Below are 15,850 nucleotides of genomic sequence, written 5' to 3'. Positions count from 1 at the left end.
TTAACGGCATTTTTCCATCCCATGGTACCTGCTCGACTCAGCTCGCCTTTTTAGGTTTTCCGTTCTGATAGAAAGTCCCTGGTACTTGCTAACAGCTACTTTATTTAGTACCTCCTCCATCGAGGTCGAGAGTTGCAGCGGACCTGCAGTTTTCTGGGAGATTGTTCCAGATATGTGGAGTCCCCAGCATGTCTGGACAACCTGAGAGGTCTGGGTGGGTCATACAGACCTGCAGACTCCTGATTGGTCAGAGAGAATCGTCACTAATCACTGCGTCATCATTGTTTTGCTACCTCCAGCTTCTTTAGAAACTAAATGGGTCTTCTGGCAAACAGCCACATGCTGAGAATCACAAACACTACACACACCTTCCACGTTCTGTGTGTGTGTGTGTGTGTCGCGTTAGGTCACGGCAGTTTCCTGTGGCGTTGCTATAACGACCAGCCACGCTTGCCTCACGCATCAGGCGGTACTAAATCTGCAACGGGACAAGGAGGACGGGGCACCGCGGCTGAGCTGAGCTGAGTCGAGTAGAGTAGAGTCGAGTTGACCATTAGGGTGTGATCTGAATGTTCATAAAAGCCAACACACTCTGCTGCTCCACTGACTTCACTCTCATGTCTATTATGTCATCAGATATTCACATCTCTTTAGTGTTCTTATCAACGGGGGTAAGCGAGCATTCCTCCTATGGGCAGATTGTAGGCTAACAAGCCATCACCTCCCGTTAGCATCCCACTGACTCCCATTCATTTAGGCGCCACTTTGACAGAGAATAACTTTACATCTGAAGCGTTTAAAGACTCTATTTGTCCGTTGTTTATTTCTAAAGAAACACGACAATGTATAAAAGGCTCCATTACCTTTTAGCTCACGTTATGGCTCCGTAGCAGACGCTTTTATAACAATAGGCTAACGATTGGGTCATAACCACGAAACTTACTGTCACACAGTAGAGGAATTACCGTATAGTACAGGAGAAGCTCACAGGCAGTTTGGACTTCCATTATCTGTTTAGGTTTAATTACTAATGTTAACTAGCATGTTAGTGATCAGTAATTAGCCTGTGCCTATGTTATCTCCTTACATATACCTACGCTCTCCGTCTCTGTAAGATTGGGAATGATTGAGATTTCTCTCGGCACAGCTACCAGAAGACTTCACACTTTCAGACAGGTTGCTCACGTCACATCTACGTCTTCAAGCTCAGTTGGAGGCTGCTCAGTAACGCTCAGCCAGCACCGGGAAAGAGACTTCTAGTATCCTTCACTGGTCTCCGTCGAAATATATATGCCGTCGCTTTGTCCATTCTTTTACTGTCTATGGTTCTTGTTATTTCAGTTTCATCAGATTATACATTACATCACAAATTCAGAATCTTTATGTCAACTGTGTTTACTTTCATCATGGGAACAAATGTCCTAACCTGGCAAAATTTTGCAAAACCGTCCATCTTCATCCTTTTTCAGATGGTGCAGATCATATCTGGTAGGAAAGCCAACAGGAAAAGATGGATGGCATGAAAAGGTAAGGCAGAGTAAGAGGGAAATAATGCATAGTAAAAAAAAAATCAAGCACACTTGAAGATTGCTTATGTTGTATAATCCACTACAGAGAACATCAAGTATGTCACATGACTGCTGTGTGAAAAGCAGCCTTGACAGCACATTCAGTCTTAAAACCAGATGGCTTATAATGTTTTTTAACCCTCGTGTTGTTCTTGAGGATCTATGAAATCATTATTTAATTAATCATTGATTCTGTAAATAGCCATTTTATTAATTGCCTACCAGAGACGATAGTGAACTGATGTCGGGTCTGCAGTGACTGCGGAGCAGAAAACAATGCGCTATTGATCTGTCCATTGGCTGTCCTGGTTCCAGGAACAACAGTTCATTAATGCAGTCTAAGAGAGACTCTCTGTCTCTATTACTGCCTGTTGGCCTGCACGGCAATGATTTATAGGCAACCTGTGGAGGCAATGGAGAAGGCTAATGTTGCCCTGAGTGGGAATGAAGAAGTCAACTGGGATGAAGCCATTGCTGTGTCGTCAGGTGTGCAGGTATTGGCAATAAAACCCCTGATGTCAGAATACTGCACTGGAAATTAGATCTGTAAGTTAATCTATCGAAGTCGTATTGCTACGTGGCTGGCAATTTTCACAAACGGACATTTCAACCTCTCCGTTTTCAAAACTAACATCATGCACAGCTGTCAGTTTTCAGTTTAGTGTTCGTTTACACTTCCCTGTGTATATATGCCGTAACGAGAAGCTCAAGCCCATGTTAACCAATCAGAATCCCTGGCTGTTTCATCCCTCCCCCAATCATCGTCCATCTCCACTTAGCGCCCATGCACATCACAAAGTGGCACATTCATGTTTCCATGTCCTCGCAAAACATTGTTGACGCGTGGTGACTTTGTGACTTCCAGTTGTGCAGCGCAGTAGCTACTTGGTTGTGGTTTGTTACATTTGTACCAAAATGGATATGATATGGATATATATCTCATTTAGCAGAATATTGTTACGTAAGATTTGATGGTGCGACACAGCTTCTACGACAACTTCCACCAGTGTTGTAGTCAAGCTCTTCTAAACCAAGACCAAAGTGTATCAAGACCGAGACAAGACCAAGACTCTGAGGTGTTGAGACCAAGTCAAGACCAAGACCAAGGCAGGGTGACACCGAATCAAGACCAAGAGACCAGTTTGAGTCCCACACTGCATGCATGCCACGATGAAATGTAGAAAATGCTTCTTCATTTACCTCTTTTATTGCCATAAGTTTATCATGAGAGATGCTTTGACAACATAATCAAAAGGCTGAGTAAAAATGCGGTCGATTCCAAGACGAGACCTTCAAAAAGTCTCGAGACCAAGACCGATCTCGAGTACCATGTACTTGCACTTATTACTTGTTGTCTGGAGTTTGCACCTTCAGGATTGAAAGCACTTAATTGGAAGTCGCTTTGGATAAAAGCCTCAGCTAAATGACATGTAATGTAATGTAATACTACAACACTGACTTCCACCATTTTGGACTCCCCAGCTCTCTGTTCCTTCGAGGGTCAGCATGGTCAAGACAGTTCGCAAGTTGTCATTGACGCAAGTTTAAATGTCAAAACTGATCAAACTTGAACTCTATGTGAAAGCACAGCACACATTTATTTTGCCTGTGTGTTCGAATCCACGGATTGCACTGATTGTTTTAAATTATTTGATTTCAGTGCAGAAATGAGCTTTTATAGATGCTAATGTTACTGAGCACTTACCCTGCTTTCACACTGGGTTGCTTTTTTGTCCAAAACACAGTTGGATTGTCCCTTCTCACTCTAAGCCCACTAGTCTGCTTTCAGACTTGTTTACTATTGTTCTAATCTGCTGTCCACCGCAGTCAATGAATAAAAGGTGGTTACTTATCATGATTGCCAGGAAACGATAAGGGATGCCTGTTTTGACATTTGCAAAGAAAATGGAGAATAACTTATAAATTGGAGATACCATGAAAGTGACCCTCTTCCAATACCCTTCTTGGAGAAAAAAAGTCACGTTGGGCTTGCAAGTTATTTTCAGTTTTTTTTCTATGTTATGAATGCCACTAAAAATGTTTTAGTGAAACTTTCCAGTTTGACTGGAAACGTTCTGAGATGGGGAGGATCGCGGGACACGATCCCCTGTCTCCTGTTGTTTGACCCATCCTCCTCCCCCCGACCAACCTCCCAACGCAGATTTTCGGCCTGTCATACTACTCGCTACGTCGTAAATTGACACGCAATCGCAAGGTAATGTAAGTCAATGGAGGCCAAACGGCGTTGATAAACTCGTTTAAAAGTGAGTATGCGTCTTGATAACACGCCAATAATGGCGTACCAATTACCAATTTATGACATCAGTCTGTTCTGGTGGACTCAGTCGTGGCTTCTTGTTCTACACCCTTGTTCTTTAAAATTATTCATATTACCAAATTTCCAAGCGGACTGTGGAGAAATGCTGTGTAGTGTTTGGAACATACCAAACCTACACTTTTCTTGGTAAAGTAACATTCAAGAACATTCAAGCTGCAGTTAAGTAGTTTGATCATGTTGGTTAATTTTAACTTACATGAAAGGAAAAACATGACTTTTAAGGCGATAATCTGTATCTCCACACTCACACAGTTACATATTTACAGACACAGACTGTCTGATCCATGGCTGAGCAGTAGGGGTAAAGGTCAGCCGTGGTAATTAAATCAGGCTTTTCCCATCACCATTTTGATTTGTCCTGGTAGTCTCATATCAAACAGGCCACCTTTTGCTCATTAGTTTGCTTGTCTGACCTCAAAGCCACCACATCTTAATTTTCAGCTCTATATGCACATCATCTTACCATTGATCTTGTTGGAAATCATTTTGGCAAAGAGTGTCAGATAAATGACTAAAACATGAAATGCAAAGATTGCATTAGAAAGTGATTTGTGTATTTGCCTTTGGTAGATCATTTTTGTGTATATCTCAAGGAAGTTTCATGTGGGGAGACACTGGAACATCAAGCAAAGAACTACCTGGACTTAAAGGTCCAGTGTGTAAGAATTTCTCCCATCTAGTGTTGAGATCATATATCGCAATCAACTATCTCGCGCCATGCAGTTCAAAGTAGGTATTACAGCTAGTGGTCTTGCTCTTTTCAATCTCCAGCAGCTAGCAGACAGTGAGGAGATGTTTTTTACAGTGTGTTCAGGGGACAGGCAGCTAGCAGATAGTGAGGAGATTTTTTTTACAGTGTGTTCAGGGGACAGATTGCTAGCAGATAGTGAGGAGATGTTTTTACAGTGTGTTCAGGGGACAGACAGCTAGCAGATAGTGAGGAGATGTTTTTACAGTGTGTTCAGGGGACAGACAGCTAGCAGATAGTGAGGAGATGTTTTTACAGTGTGTTCAGGGGACTCGTGAGTTCACCTGACAGGGCTGTGGGGGTACCTCGGACCAAAAAGGTTGGGAACCTCTGCCGTCACATTCTCATAATGTTGGTATCGTGACAGCGCTACTACAGTAAGTTTTTCATGTTGACGCTGGAGAATGTAATTTGTATCTCATCCCATACCAACCATAAACGTTTCTTATAACGATGACCACATTCTCTCCATACCATTAACAAAGTAGTTTTAGGGCGTTTTCACACCAATAGTTTGATTGATTTGGTCCTAATCAGTTGGTGAGTTTGTAAACTTGGAGTGATTTCCCCTCAGTTTGGTTTGGTTGGATTTCACACCTGGAAAAACCCAAGCGTTCCAAAATGCGTCTTTACAAATCACGCAGGAACTTTCACTCGGCTTATTGGTCGGATGTGTCTGGTGGGCGGGAGCAAGAAAGTAAATACAGGAAGAAGGTCCTGTGTTCTGGACTAGTGCATATTTCTTGCATCTCCGTGTTCAAACCAGCTCATTTCATTTAAATAATCAGACATTGTTTCGCGAGTGACGTTACTACGTCTGCTCTGGTCACCCAGACTTTGCTCTGCTCTGCCGGCGTCTGTCTCCAACTTTAGTGGCGGCTGGTTTGACCACGGAGATACAAGGATGGCTGGCGAGCTTGACCGCAGTCTATTTCTGTGATAGAAACACTGCAAGCTGGTACAGTTTGTATGTTCTGCCGCATCGCAGATTGCAAAGCACACCTGACTACAGGAGACACCAGCTCAGATTGGAGGAGTGTATAGTTGGTGCTGTACGAGGTCGGATCACGTTTTCACCACAAACGACCTGCTTCAGAGTTTGATTGAAAGGGTACCGAGAACACCTCATCAAGGAGGTCTCGGTACGCTTGTTTCATCCACTTTTGGTGCGTACCGAGTGCGATTCCTACATTCCCACCTGCCCAAACGAACCGCACCGAAAATGTCATTTATTAAATGTATTTGTGTCAAAGTGACATTTAAACATCTTTTCCTATTGTATTTTGCCTGCAAACGCTTTCCAACACGCTTGTGTGTCGTGTGAAAAATAGGCGTCGGTCCTATTTCTAGCATGCACGCGTTTTCGCCTGAGACGTGCGTGTCACACAGACAGTGTGCACGCTCTAACCTGTTAACATGGGAGCCCAAATATAAACTCTCACGCCACGCAGCCGCCACGCTCACACCACGCAGGCAGTGTGCAGGAGGCCTTAGTTTCCTAAACTTAACGAGACCTTACCTGTAGAGGTGTCAGAAAATGCTCGTGCGAATCGTTGAGATCAAAGGCTTGTATGTAGTTATGAGGACTTGTTAAAGTTTTAAGACTCTGACTGTAGTTAGAAAAAGATGAGGTCAGTAAACCTTAAATGCACTTTGTATTTTATAAGTAGTTTTATCACACAGTATACACCCTCTGTCTTTAGAGTGATTTCATTGTTTTTTCAATCATTATATTTATAAAGGACATAATTAACATTTCCATAAATGTGCCAGTGTTAGCCAGCCGGCTAATTTTCAACTGTAGTCCTAGGTATAAACAGAGGTACAGACAGAAGTCAATACATATGCTAACTTCAAACTGTTAATATAGTAACAGATAGATGATCGCTCCCTTTCTCCCTTTCTCTTGCTCTTAACTCTAAAGCCACATTTCTCTGCTCAGTTCACCAAATCTCAGTGATAATACATGAAAACGACTCATAGTGCGGTGTCTTTAGTAGCGATGCTGTGATGTTGTATGAAGAGGAATCCGCTGACACTGTTCTTGATTATAAAAGTTTATTTACATCAAAGAATTCAGCATCAATTTACAAGCTTCTGCAGGAGCTCGGAGAGGACAGCAGTTTCCCAATTCTCAAAATGGTCACTCTGTTTTTCTTTGTTTGAAGACCGTATATATCTATAATTTTGTATCATAGATGGGGGTGGGAACAATAGTTTGACCAATAGTATTGGCGCATGTCCAATTTTTGTTTTGGGGATGAGGCCCCATGGATAATGCTTTCCAGATGTTCCCTGTGAAGGTTTCCAGTGAAAGTGTGGTAAAGTTAATTTGGATCTTTATGCCAAATCTTAAGTACAAGTTATATAGATAGTTCAGATACTTCAATAGGCTGCAGGGACTTGAAGTGGCATCACTCAGTTGCCTCTGCACTGATCTGTTAGAGAGAGGGGAGAGAGAGGTGACAGCTAGGAGGGAGCAGATAAAAACAGGGCTATAGAGCGAGACCAACACACTGAAAGATATTTAAAAAGGGCCAGAGAGACAGGCACACAGATATAGTGCACTAGCCTGAAAGCGGAATGTTTCTTCTTTTCTACACTGATTTTGAAAATGTCATGTCAACTTACACAATATGTTCAGAAAAAAGAAAAAGAAAAAATAGAATAGCCACACCAGCGAAGTATCGATTATAATCTATTTTAATTTATTACAGATCAAAAAAATATAATAACTAAATATTTTTTTGTTTATGTGGAAGAACGTATCACACGACATGAGAAATTAACCACATATTCTCATCATCGGTGTGGTAATGACAGGTAAGAGGGTCTACTCATTATCATTATCCAAACCAAGCCAAACATTTATTCAACAGTGTGTGTGTGTGTGTGTGTGTGTGTGTGTATGCCAGCCCAGCCTGCAGTCTTGTCTAGCTGGCTCGTGTGTGTTTGTCTTATCATTTCCAGTCTTCCTGGAGTTCCTTGAGTCATAGTGTTGATGAGTGTGATTTTCGAATGTGTTTGTGTGTGAATTTCCATGTGGATTTGTGTGTGCTGTGAGGGCTGCAGTGTGTGTGTGTGTGTGTGTGTGTGTGTGTGTCAGCCCAGCCTGCAGTCTTGCTCGCGGGCTTCCAGCTCGACTCTTCAGTTATGCATTGAGCCAAGAACCCGTGTGTGTGTGTGTGTCTCTGTGCGTTTCATGGATCTGAGTTTATCCTTTTGCCACAGCTGTTCCCTCAAGCAATAATTATGTATTTGTGTGTGTGTGTGTGTGTGTGTGTGTGTGTGTGTGTGTCAGAGGGAGTGGAAATGAGAGTTTAAAAGAATTTCAAGTAGCAGCGTAGTAGAGCTGTGTGTGCATGTGTGTGTGTGCGTGTGTGTGTGTGTATATATGTGTGTGTGTGTGTGCGTGCGTCTGTGTGTGTGTGTGTGTGTGTGTGTGAGTGAAAGTTGAATGTTTGATATGAATATATATGCATTATTTCACATGCACACTTTCACACTTTGCACTGTGAAATAATGTCACCAGCGTGACCTGATTTCACTGCAAATGTATGTTAATTTTTGAGAAAAACACTGAAAACTAACTCTAGATTCATCAAATGTTACCATGAAACTGTCACATCACATTCAGGTGTCTTAAGAGGCTGGTTTAGGATCAAGGTTATAATTAGGTTTAGGTTTGGGATAGAGGTTAGGAAATGTACACTTCATGGTCGAAACCATGCAGACTAGTATTGACGAACTGACCGAAGAGCCGGTTAATTAATCCGAGTCGTGTCACTGAACCGGGAGAATCTAGTGCCATACGTCAATGAACCGACTCACTCCTGTTTTTTTACCTAATTTGTGCCGTTGTGTGTAGCTGGTATTCTTCTGCTACTGTGTGTGTAGTAATCTAGCTCATTAGTGCCTCCACTGGAGTGGTGGTAGAAGTTTTCCACCAGATTTTGGAACCTGACAGCAGGGAATGGCTCCCATTCAGCCACGAGAGCATTAGTGAGATCAGACACTGATGTTGGGTGATCAGGTCTGGCTCACAGTCTGTGTTCCAGTTCATCCCAAATGTTTTGGACAGGGTTGAGGTCAGGGGCTGTGTGTAGTCCAGTCAGGTTCTTCCACACCAAACAAAAACCATAGCTTTATGGACCTGGCTTTGTGTACGGGAGCATTGTCATGTTGAAACAAGATAAGGCCAAAACACAAAGTTTTCCTACTTTTGTTCACTATTCACTGCAGCATTAAGATGAACCGTGATGAGGATTATATAAAACCATAAAAATCATCTGTGGTTGTGTGCAAAAGTATGTGGACCCCCCATCCTTTAGATACATACTGTCCATAGTGTGTGTGGCAAGTATACAAGTACAAATATATGTGTGTTTGAGAGAGACAGGTGGAGAAATATTCGTAATTTCCAGTCTACTTAAAGGTCAAATATTCAAGACATATTATTACAACAAACACCATGACAACCACTGAAAACAAATTACCCTGTGACTCTGAATTAGTCTATCCCTCTCTCTTTCTCTCTCTCTCTCTCATTTTCTTTAAGAAAATTGTTTTCCTTGTTGTAGTGCGTTTGTCCAGGTCTGTCTCGTTATCTCTGCCAAACACATTGACTCCCTGTTTCCTTCTCTGTCTGTCTGTCTCTGTCTCTCTTTCTCTCTTTCTCTCTCTTTGTCTTTCCCACACACACACTGAACAGGGTGAATGCCATGTTCTTGGTGGCTCATATCAGTCCTCCTCTGTACTGTTGCTCTGAATGGGCAACATGTGACACGTTTTCCTTTCACATACAACACTGATGAGGTGAATCCAAGTGAAAGCTGCTCCAGCTCAATATGCAACTGGCTGACCTTGTCCTGTTAGCCTAGAAATCTAGATGCACCCTAGTGGCAGCAAATTTATTTTGCAGCCAGGGTCAGTCTAGGCACTCTCCGTTGGCTTGCGAGCTCGAAAAATCAAATTTTGGTCAGGCCAATCACATCGTGTATCTTTTCTATATAATATATAATATATATATATATATATATATATATATATATATATATATATATATATATATATATATATATAATATATATATATAATATAATATTGAGCCCTGTCAATGGTGAGTTCCCAGACCCAACATCTGGATGTGGGTCTGGCTTGTCAGGCTATTGTCCTGCTGTACCAAGTTGCAAAACCCTGGTCATCTTTTTCCAGTATATGATATACAATCAGAAGACCTCTGCCTGAGGATCTGAAGCTTGCAGACTCAGTAACATCTTTAGTAACATGTCCATGTGTCTGTCCATGCAATCCTACATTTTGTGGATGGCCATTTCTGACCCTCACACACATTTTACGGATACTGATTACTTTATGCCTGTTGCGGCTATGTGGATGTTGAAAATGTCAATTGCTTTTAGGTTGACTCGTCTTGACTATCTTCAGTGGTACAAAACCTCTGTGAATTGTAGAAAAGTTCAAGCAAATGGCCATTAAATAAACAAGCTATGTGATCTATTTGTACATAATTTGATTTTGCTTGGTTTGCGGGGTTGCTTTATATTGTTATTAGGCTGGTTGCTTGCATGTAGGATGCTGGTTTGTGTCTTTGAGGTGATCCGTGGCTGCATGACAGGGAGCATTTGTTTGCAGTAGACTAAAGTTTGGCACAGTTTTGGAGCTACTGCGGGAGTCGGGATGTAGAAGCAGGGATGAGAGTGAGGAAAAATGAAGTCAAAACCGGTGTGGAGGTTGTACATAGAAAATAGGTGCGGCTGTTTTGGCGTGCGCCGTTCAATTCACACGGAGCTGGGAGGGCCGATTGAGTGAGATTCAACTCTTCTTTGTTTGGGAGGGGAGAAGGAGACACACCTGTCTGAGATCTGCACTTTACTGATAAAAGTTTCACTCTAGATCACTTATAACACGTGCCAAACTCAAGGCCCGCGGGTCCACATCCGGCCCCTTGCAGATTTAGACCGGCCCGTGTATCAATTTGGGTTCACAATCAATTTTGGCCCGTCTAGTTTTGCGCCAAACCAAAAACACAGGAAAGTGTTCTTTTAAAAAGGCAATTATCTGACATTTAAAGCAGAATTTGGCAGATTTGCCGACTCTCAGACTCAGAAATTCTCCCAGAAGCAGAGAGAGAGTTTTAATATTCAGGCTGAGAAACAAAAAGTAATCTTGGTTTTGCTTGATTTGCTAAATTCTACGATGGGTAATCTTTTGATGACTTTCATAGGGCTTCATGTCAACAAAAATGTGACAAAAGTGTATAAAAATGTCGGAAAAAGCAACAAATTTACAAAAAAGGTGACAAATGTCTGAAAAAGCCACAAAGAAGTCGAAACAAAAATGAGGAGAAAAGCTCCCAAAATGTTAAAAAAAAGTGAGATGCAGTAACAAAAGCACATCAATAATCTCTCCATGTCTGGCCCTCGGTGGGATTCTCTTTTTCCAGTGTGGCCCTCTGGGAAAGTGAGTTTGACTCCCCTGACTTACAGTAAGTATTCCCCTCTAGTGTCACTTTCCAGGCCTATATTCATTTTATATTCCAAATTAATTTCTTTCTGTCTGCCACTTGTATGAGGCTTGTTTTTTTGTGTTAGGCCAGGTCTCCCTTATAGAGAAAGAAAAATGTCTTCTCTCTTTACTGCAATCCTCTGGGGATGTGGAGCAGAACAATCCTATCGTTTTAAAGGTCAGCGCTGTATGCGATTTATATAAGAGCCTTGTGGTATACTATCAGTGTTATTGGCTATGGGAATACTGACTGTAAGCCCCCAATGGTTCTGTCTATCACAGTATTACCACCTTGTCTTGTACACACAGTTCATGGAATTGACTAATCCAAAAGCTGCTGCTGCTCGTCTCTTCTGTTTATTATTATGAAGTGTTTCTCCCGGCCAGCTCCTCTGAGGTGGAATGACCTTCTCTCGCTGAGGATGTAGTCACTCTAATCATCTTCCAGTCTGAAAAGTCCACTTTTTATGATGTACTTCACATTATCCTCTCCCTGCTGAGCCAGAGCCATCAGCTCACCCTCACTGCTTTCTAAAACCCCCGATACAACCCCTATCTTTCTCAGCACTTCACTAAGGAACACGATGAGTATTTGGTTGGAGAATAATTTGGAATCAAAACATGTTCTGCTGTTATTCATTTAGGGTACTTTTACAACTAAGTGGGTTGTTTAGTTTTAAACGAACTCTGGTGTGTTTGCCAATTTGGTTCAGTTCATTTAGACTGGTGTGAAAGCTGTCAATCTTATGCTTGGTCCTAACCATAGGCGTTGATTTCGGTGGGGACAGTGGATACGCGTACCAGATTTTGTCTTGAGTCATTTTGTACCCACCACTTTTTTTGGAAAACCTCGAGCTAAAAAAAAACAGTTCATAGCATACATTATCTCCCAAAAGTGAGTACACCCCTCACATTTTAGTAAATATTTCATTATATCTTTTAATGGGACAACATTGAAGAAATGACACTTTGCTACAATGTAAAGTATTAAGTGTACAGCTTGTATAACAGTGTAAATACCATACCATACCTAGAGATTGGCATGGTTTTATGTTAGCATAATAGCTGGTTTGATGCCAATCTCTAGGTATGGTGAAGGGTATGTGATGATGTGGTGGTATGATGAAGGGTATGTGATGATGTGGGGGTATGGTGAAGGGTATGTGATGATGTGGTGGTATGATGAAGGGTATGTGATGATGGGGGGTATGATGAAGTTGATGATGTGGGGGTTGGTGAAGGGTGTGTGATGATGTGGGTGGTATGATAAGGGTATGTGATGATGTGGGGGTATGGTGAAGGGTATGTGATGATGGGGGTATGGTGAAGGGTATGATGATGTGGGGGTATGGTGAAGGGTATGATGATGGGGAGGGTAGTGTGATGGGGGTGGTGAAGGGTATGTGATGATGGGGGTATGGTGAAGGTGAGTGATGATGGGGGTATGGTGAAGGGTATGTGATGATGTGGGGGTATGGTGAAGGGTATGTGATGATGTGGGGTATGGTGAAGGGTATGTGATGATGGGGGTATGGTATGGTATGTGGATGATGTGGGGTATGGTGAAGGGTATGTGATGATGGGGGTATGGTGAAGGGTATGTGATGATGGGGGGTATGGTGAGGGTATGTGATGATGTGGGGGTATGGTGAAGGGTATGTGATGAGGGGGGGTATGGTGAAGGTGGTGGGGGTGGGGGGGGGGTGAGGATGATGGGGGTATGTGAAGGGTTGTGATGATGGGGGGTATGGTGAAGGGTATGTGATGATGTGGGGGTATGGTGAAGGGTATGTGATATGGGGGGTATGGTGAAGGGTATGTGGATGTGGGGGATGGTGAAGGGTAGGATGAGGGGGGTGGTGAAAGGGAGTGAGATGGGGGGGTGAGGGTGAGAGGGGGGTAGTGGGGTGGAGGGGTGGAGTGGGGGGTGAGGGGGGGGGTTGGGAGTAGGTGAAGGTGTGGAGGGGAAAAGATGTGGAGGGTGAAGGTGTGGGATAGGTAATGTGATGAGGGGGTATGGTGAAGGATGTGATGAGGGGGTATGGTGAGGTATGTGTGATGGGGTATGGTGGAAGGGTATGTGATGATGGGGTATGGTGAGTATGTGATGATGGGGGTATGGTGAAGGTATGTGATGGGGGAGAAGGGTATGTGATGAGGGGGTAGGTGAAGGTATGTGAGATGGGGGGTATGGTGAAGTATGTGTGATGGGGGTAGGTGAAGGGTATGTGATGTGGGGGTGTGAAGATGTGATGATGGGGGAGGTGATATGTGAGGGGGTATGTGGAAGGTATGTGTGATGGGGTATGGTTTGGATGGGGGAGGTGTATGGGGTAGTGGAGTGGATGGGGGTATGGTGAAGTATGTGATGATGGGGGGTATGTGAGGGGTATGTGTGATGGGGGTAGAGGTGATGAGGTAGTGGGTATGTGAGATGTGGGGGTATGGTGGTAGGGGGTAGGTGAAGGATGGGGGTATGGTGAAGGGTAGTGATGGGGGGGGTAGGGGGGGTATGGTGAGTTGTGATATGGGGGGTATGGTGGGGGTGTGAGAGGGGTGGGGGGGGTGGGAGGTAGTGATGATGGGGGGGGTGAGGGTATGTGTGATGGGGGTATGTGAGGATATTGTGGGGGGTGAAGTAGTGGGGGAGGTGGGAGTGATAGGGGGTAGTGGGGGGGGGTGTGATGATGGGGGGTAGGTGGGTGAGGGGGGGTAGGTGAGTATGTTATGGGGGTGTGAGGTTGTGTTGGGGGGTAGGTGAGGTGTGGGGGAGGTGTAGTGGGGTATGGTGTTGTGGGGGGGAGGGGGGGGTAGGTGAGGGTTGTGTGGGGTAGGTAGGGTGTGGGGGTATGGTGGGTGGGTATGGTGAGGATGTTATGGGGGGAGTGAAGTATGTGTATGGGGGGTATGGTGATATGTGTGATGGGTAGGTAAAGTGATGAGGGGGTAGGGAGGTATGTGATGAGGGGGTAGTTGTTGGGGGGTGAGGGGTGGGGGGGGAGGAGTTGTGATGGGGGGTATGGTGAGTATGTATGTGGGGAGTGGGGTGTGGGGGGTAGGTGTAGGGGGTGGGGGGGTAGGTGTGGGTGTGGGGGTGGTGTGTGGGGGTGGTGAGGTATGTGTATGGGGGTATGTGAGTTGGTGGGGTGGAGGGTATGTGATGTGGGGTATGGTGAAGGGTATGTGTGTGTGGGGGTATGGTGAAGGTATGTGTGTGTGGGGGTATGGTGAAGGGTATGTGATGTGGGGGTATGGTGAAGGGTATGTTGTGTGGGGGTATGGTGTATGTTGGGGGGTATGGTGAGGTTGTAGTGGGGGTATGGTGATTGTGTGTGGGGGTGTGAAGTATGTGTGTGGGGGGTTGGTGAAGTATGTGTGGTGGGGGATGGTGAGGGGGGGGGAGGTATGTGATGTGTGGGGGTATGGTGAAGGGTATGTGTGTGGGGGTATGGTGAAGGGTATGTGGTGATGGGGGTATGGTGAAGGGTATGTAATGATGTGGGGGTATGGTGAAGGGTATGTAATGATGTCGGGCTATTTTATTTCCAAAGGCCAAGGGAACTTTATCAGGATGCATAGTATCCTGGATCCATGAAATAACTGGCCTTTAATAATAACCATCTGCCTGCCTCTATGGGAATCTAACATAGGGGTGTAGTGACTTTAGTTGCCAGCGGTTTAGACATTAATGGCTGTATGTTGAGTTATTTTGAGGGGACAGCACATTTACACTGTTATACAAGCTGGACACTTAATACTTTACATTGGAGTAACGTGTAATTTCTTCAGTGTTGTCCCAAGATATAATGAAATATTTACTAAAATGTGAGGGGTGTACTCACTTTTGTGAGATACTGTATATAATTCTTGAGCGATAGATGCCAACAAATCCACAAAAATCTCTACTATCCCCACAGGCCGTTCTGCCTCTGCGCTGGCCACACGCTTCTCTGTTCACAACCCTGCAACAACTGTAACATTGGGATACGTTCTCCTTTCGTAGCTCCTCTCTCTGAGTCTGATGGCACGTCACATTGTCAACATGGGACATGGATACATGATGCAGAACATAGTGGGGCAGATGTCTAATGCTTTTTGAAAACTTAAGGCTCTCTTCTTCATAAAACGTGTCGGACATCATCACATTTTTGTATACATTTTTATTTGTTTACATTAGTAAGCTACAGGACAGCGTCTTTCAAAACATGACCTGCGCGAAAGAGAAACAAAAAATGAATGCGTCATTGTACCGAGCACTTCTGGAAATGCACTTCCGAATGCATCTCTGTCCCCAGCACATTTCAAACCAAACTGATGCCCACGGTCCTAACCATAGTGACTATCCCCCCTGTAATGTCATTGGGAGATGCCTCTTCTTTATCTTTATATTCTTTCACTGTGTGTTTGACATTAGTAATGATATATGAGGTATAATGCTCATGATCAGTTATTCCATGTTGACACCTCTGGTTCAGTAATGTGCAGCATTACTTGTGCTCCATCTCCAGAGTTTGAATACAAATTCTGAATATTTTTTTGAATATTGTTTTTGTTTATTGTAATGTTGTGATATAGATTGCTTTCATGGTGAACTTGCTTTCCTTCGGCCATCCTCCTCCACAGTAAGTGGGTTCCAACATTTGCCTTTTGGCATTATCAAGACCATAGTCA

At 43.7% G+C, this 15,850-nt stretch overlaps 1 protein-coding gene across 3 annotated transcripts in view; it reads left to right on the top strand.

The window, feature by feature from the left end:
- raly (RALY heterogeneous nuclear ribonucleoprotein) overlaps positions 1–15,850 on the top strand; it is a 221,264-nt gene that overhangs the window by 89,128 nt on the left and 116,286 nt on the right. The window contains exon 2 of one of the 3 annotated variants that reach the window (XM_039796479.1): positions 1,470–1,527. The exons of the other annotated variants lie outside the window; for them this stretch is intronic. Coding sequence (XP_039652413.1) covers positions 1,511–1,527 — 17 coding nt within the window. The 5' untranslated portion in view covers positions 1,470–1,510. The remainder of the gene's footprint in view (positions 1–1,469; positions 1,528–15,850) is intronic. 3 annotated transcript variants of the gene reach the window in all.

This window comes from Perca fluviatilis, chromosome 4 (assembly GCF_010015445.1).
Source record: "Perca fluviatilis chromosome 4, GENO_Pfluv_1.0, whole genome shotgun sequence".
NCBI lineage: Eukaryota > Metazoa > Chordata > Actinopteri > Perciformes > Percidae > Perca > Perca fluviatilis.
Note: the sequence above shows the minus strand (reverse complement) of the source record. Positions and strands in the feature narration are given on the sequence as shown.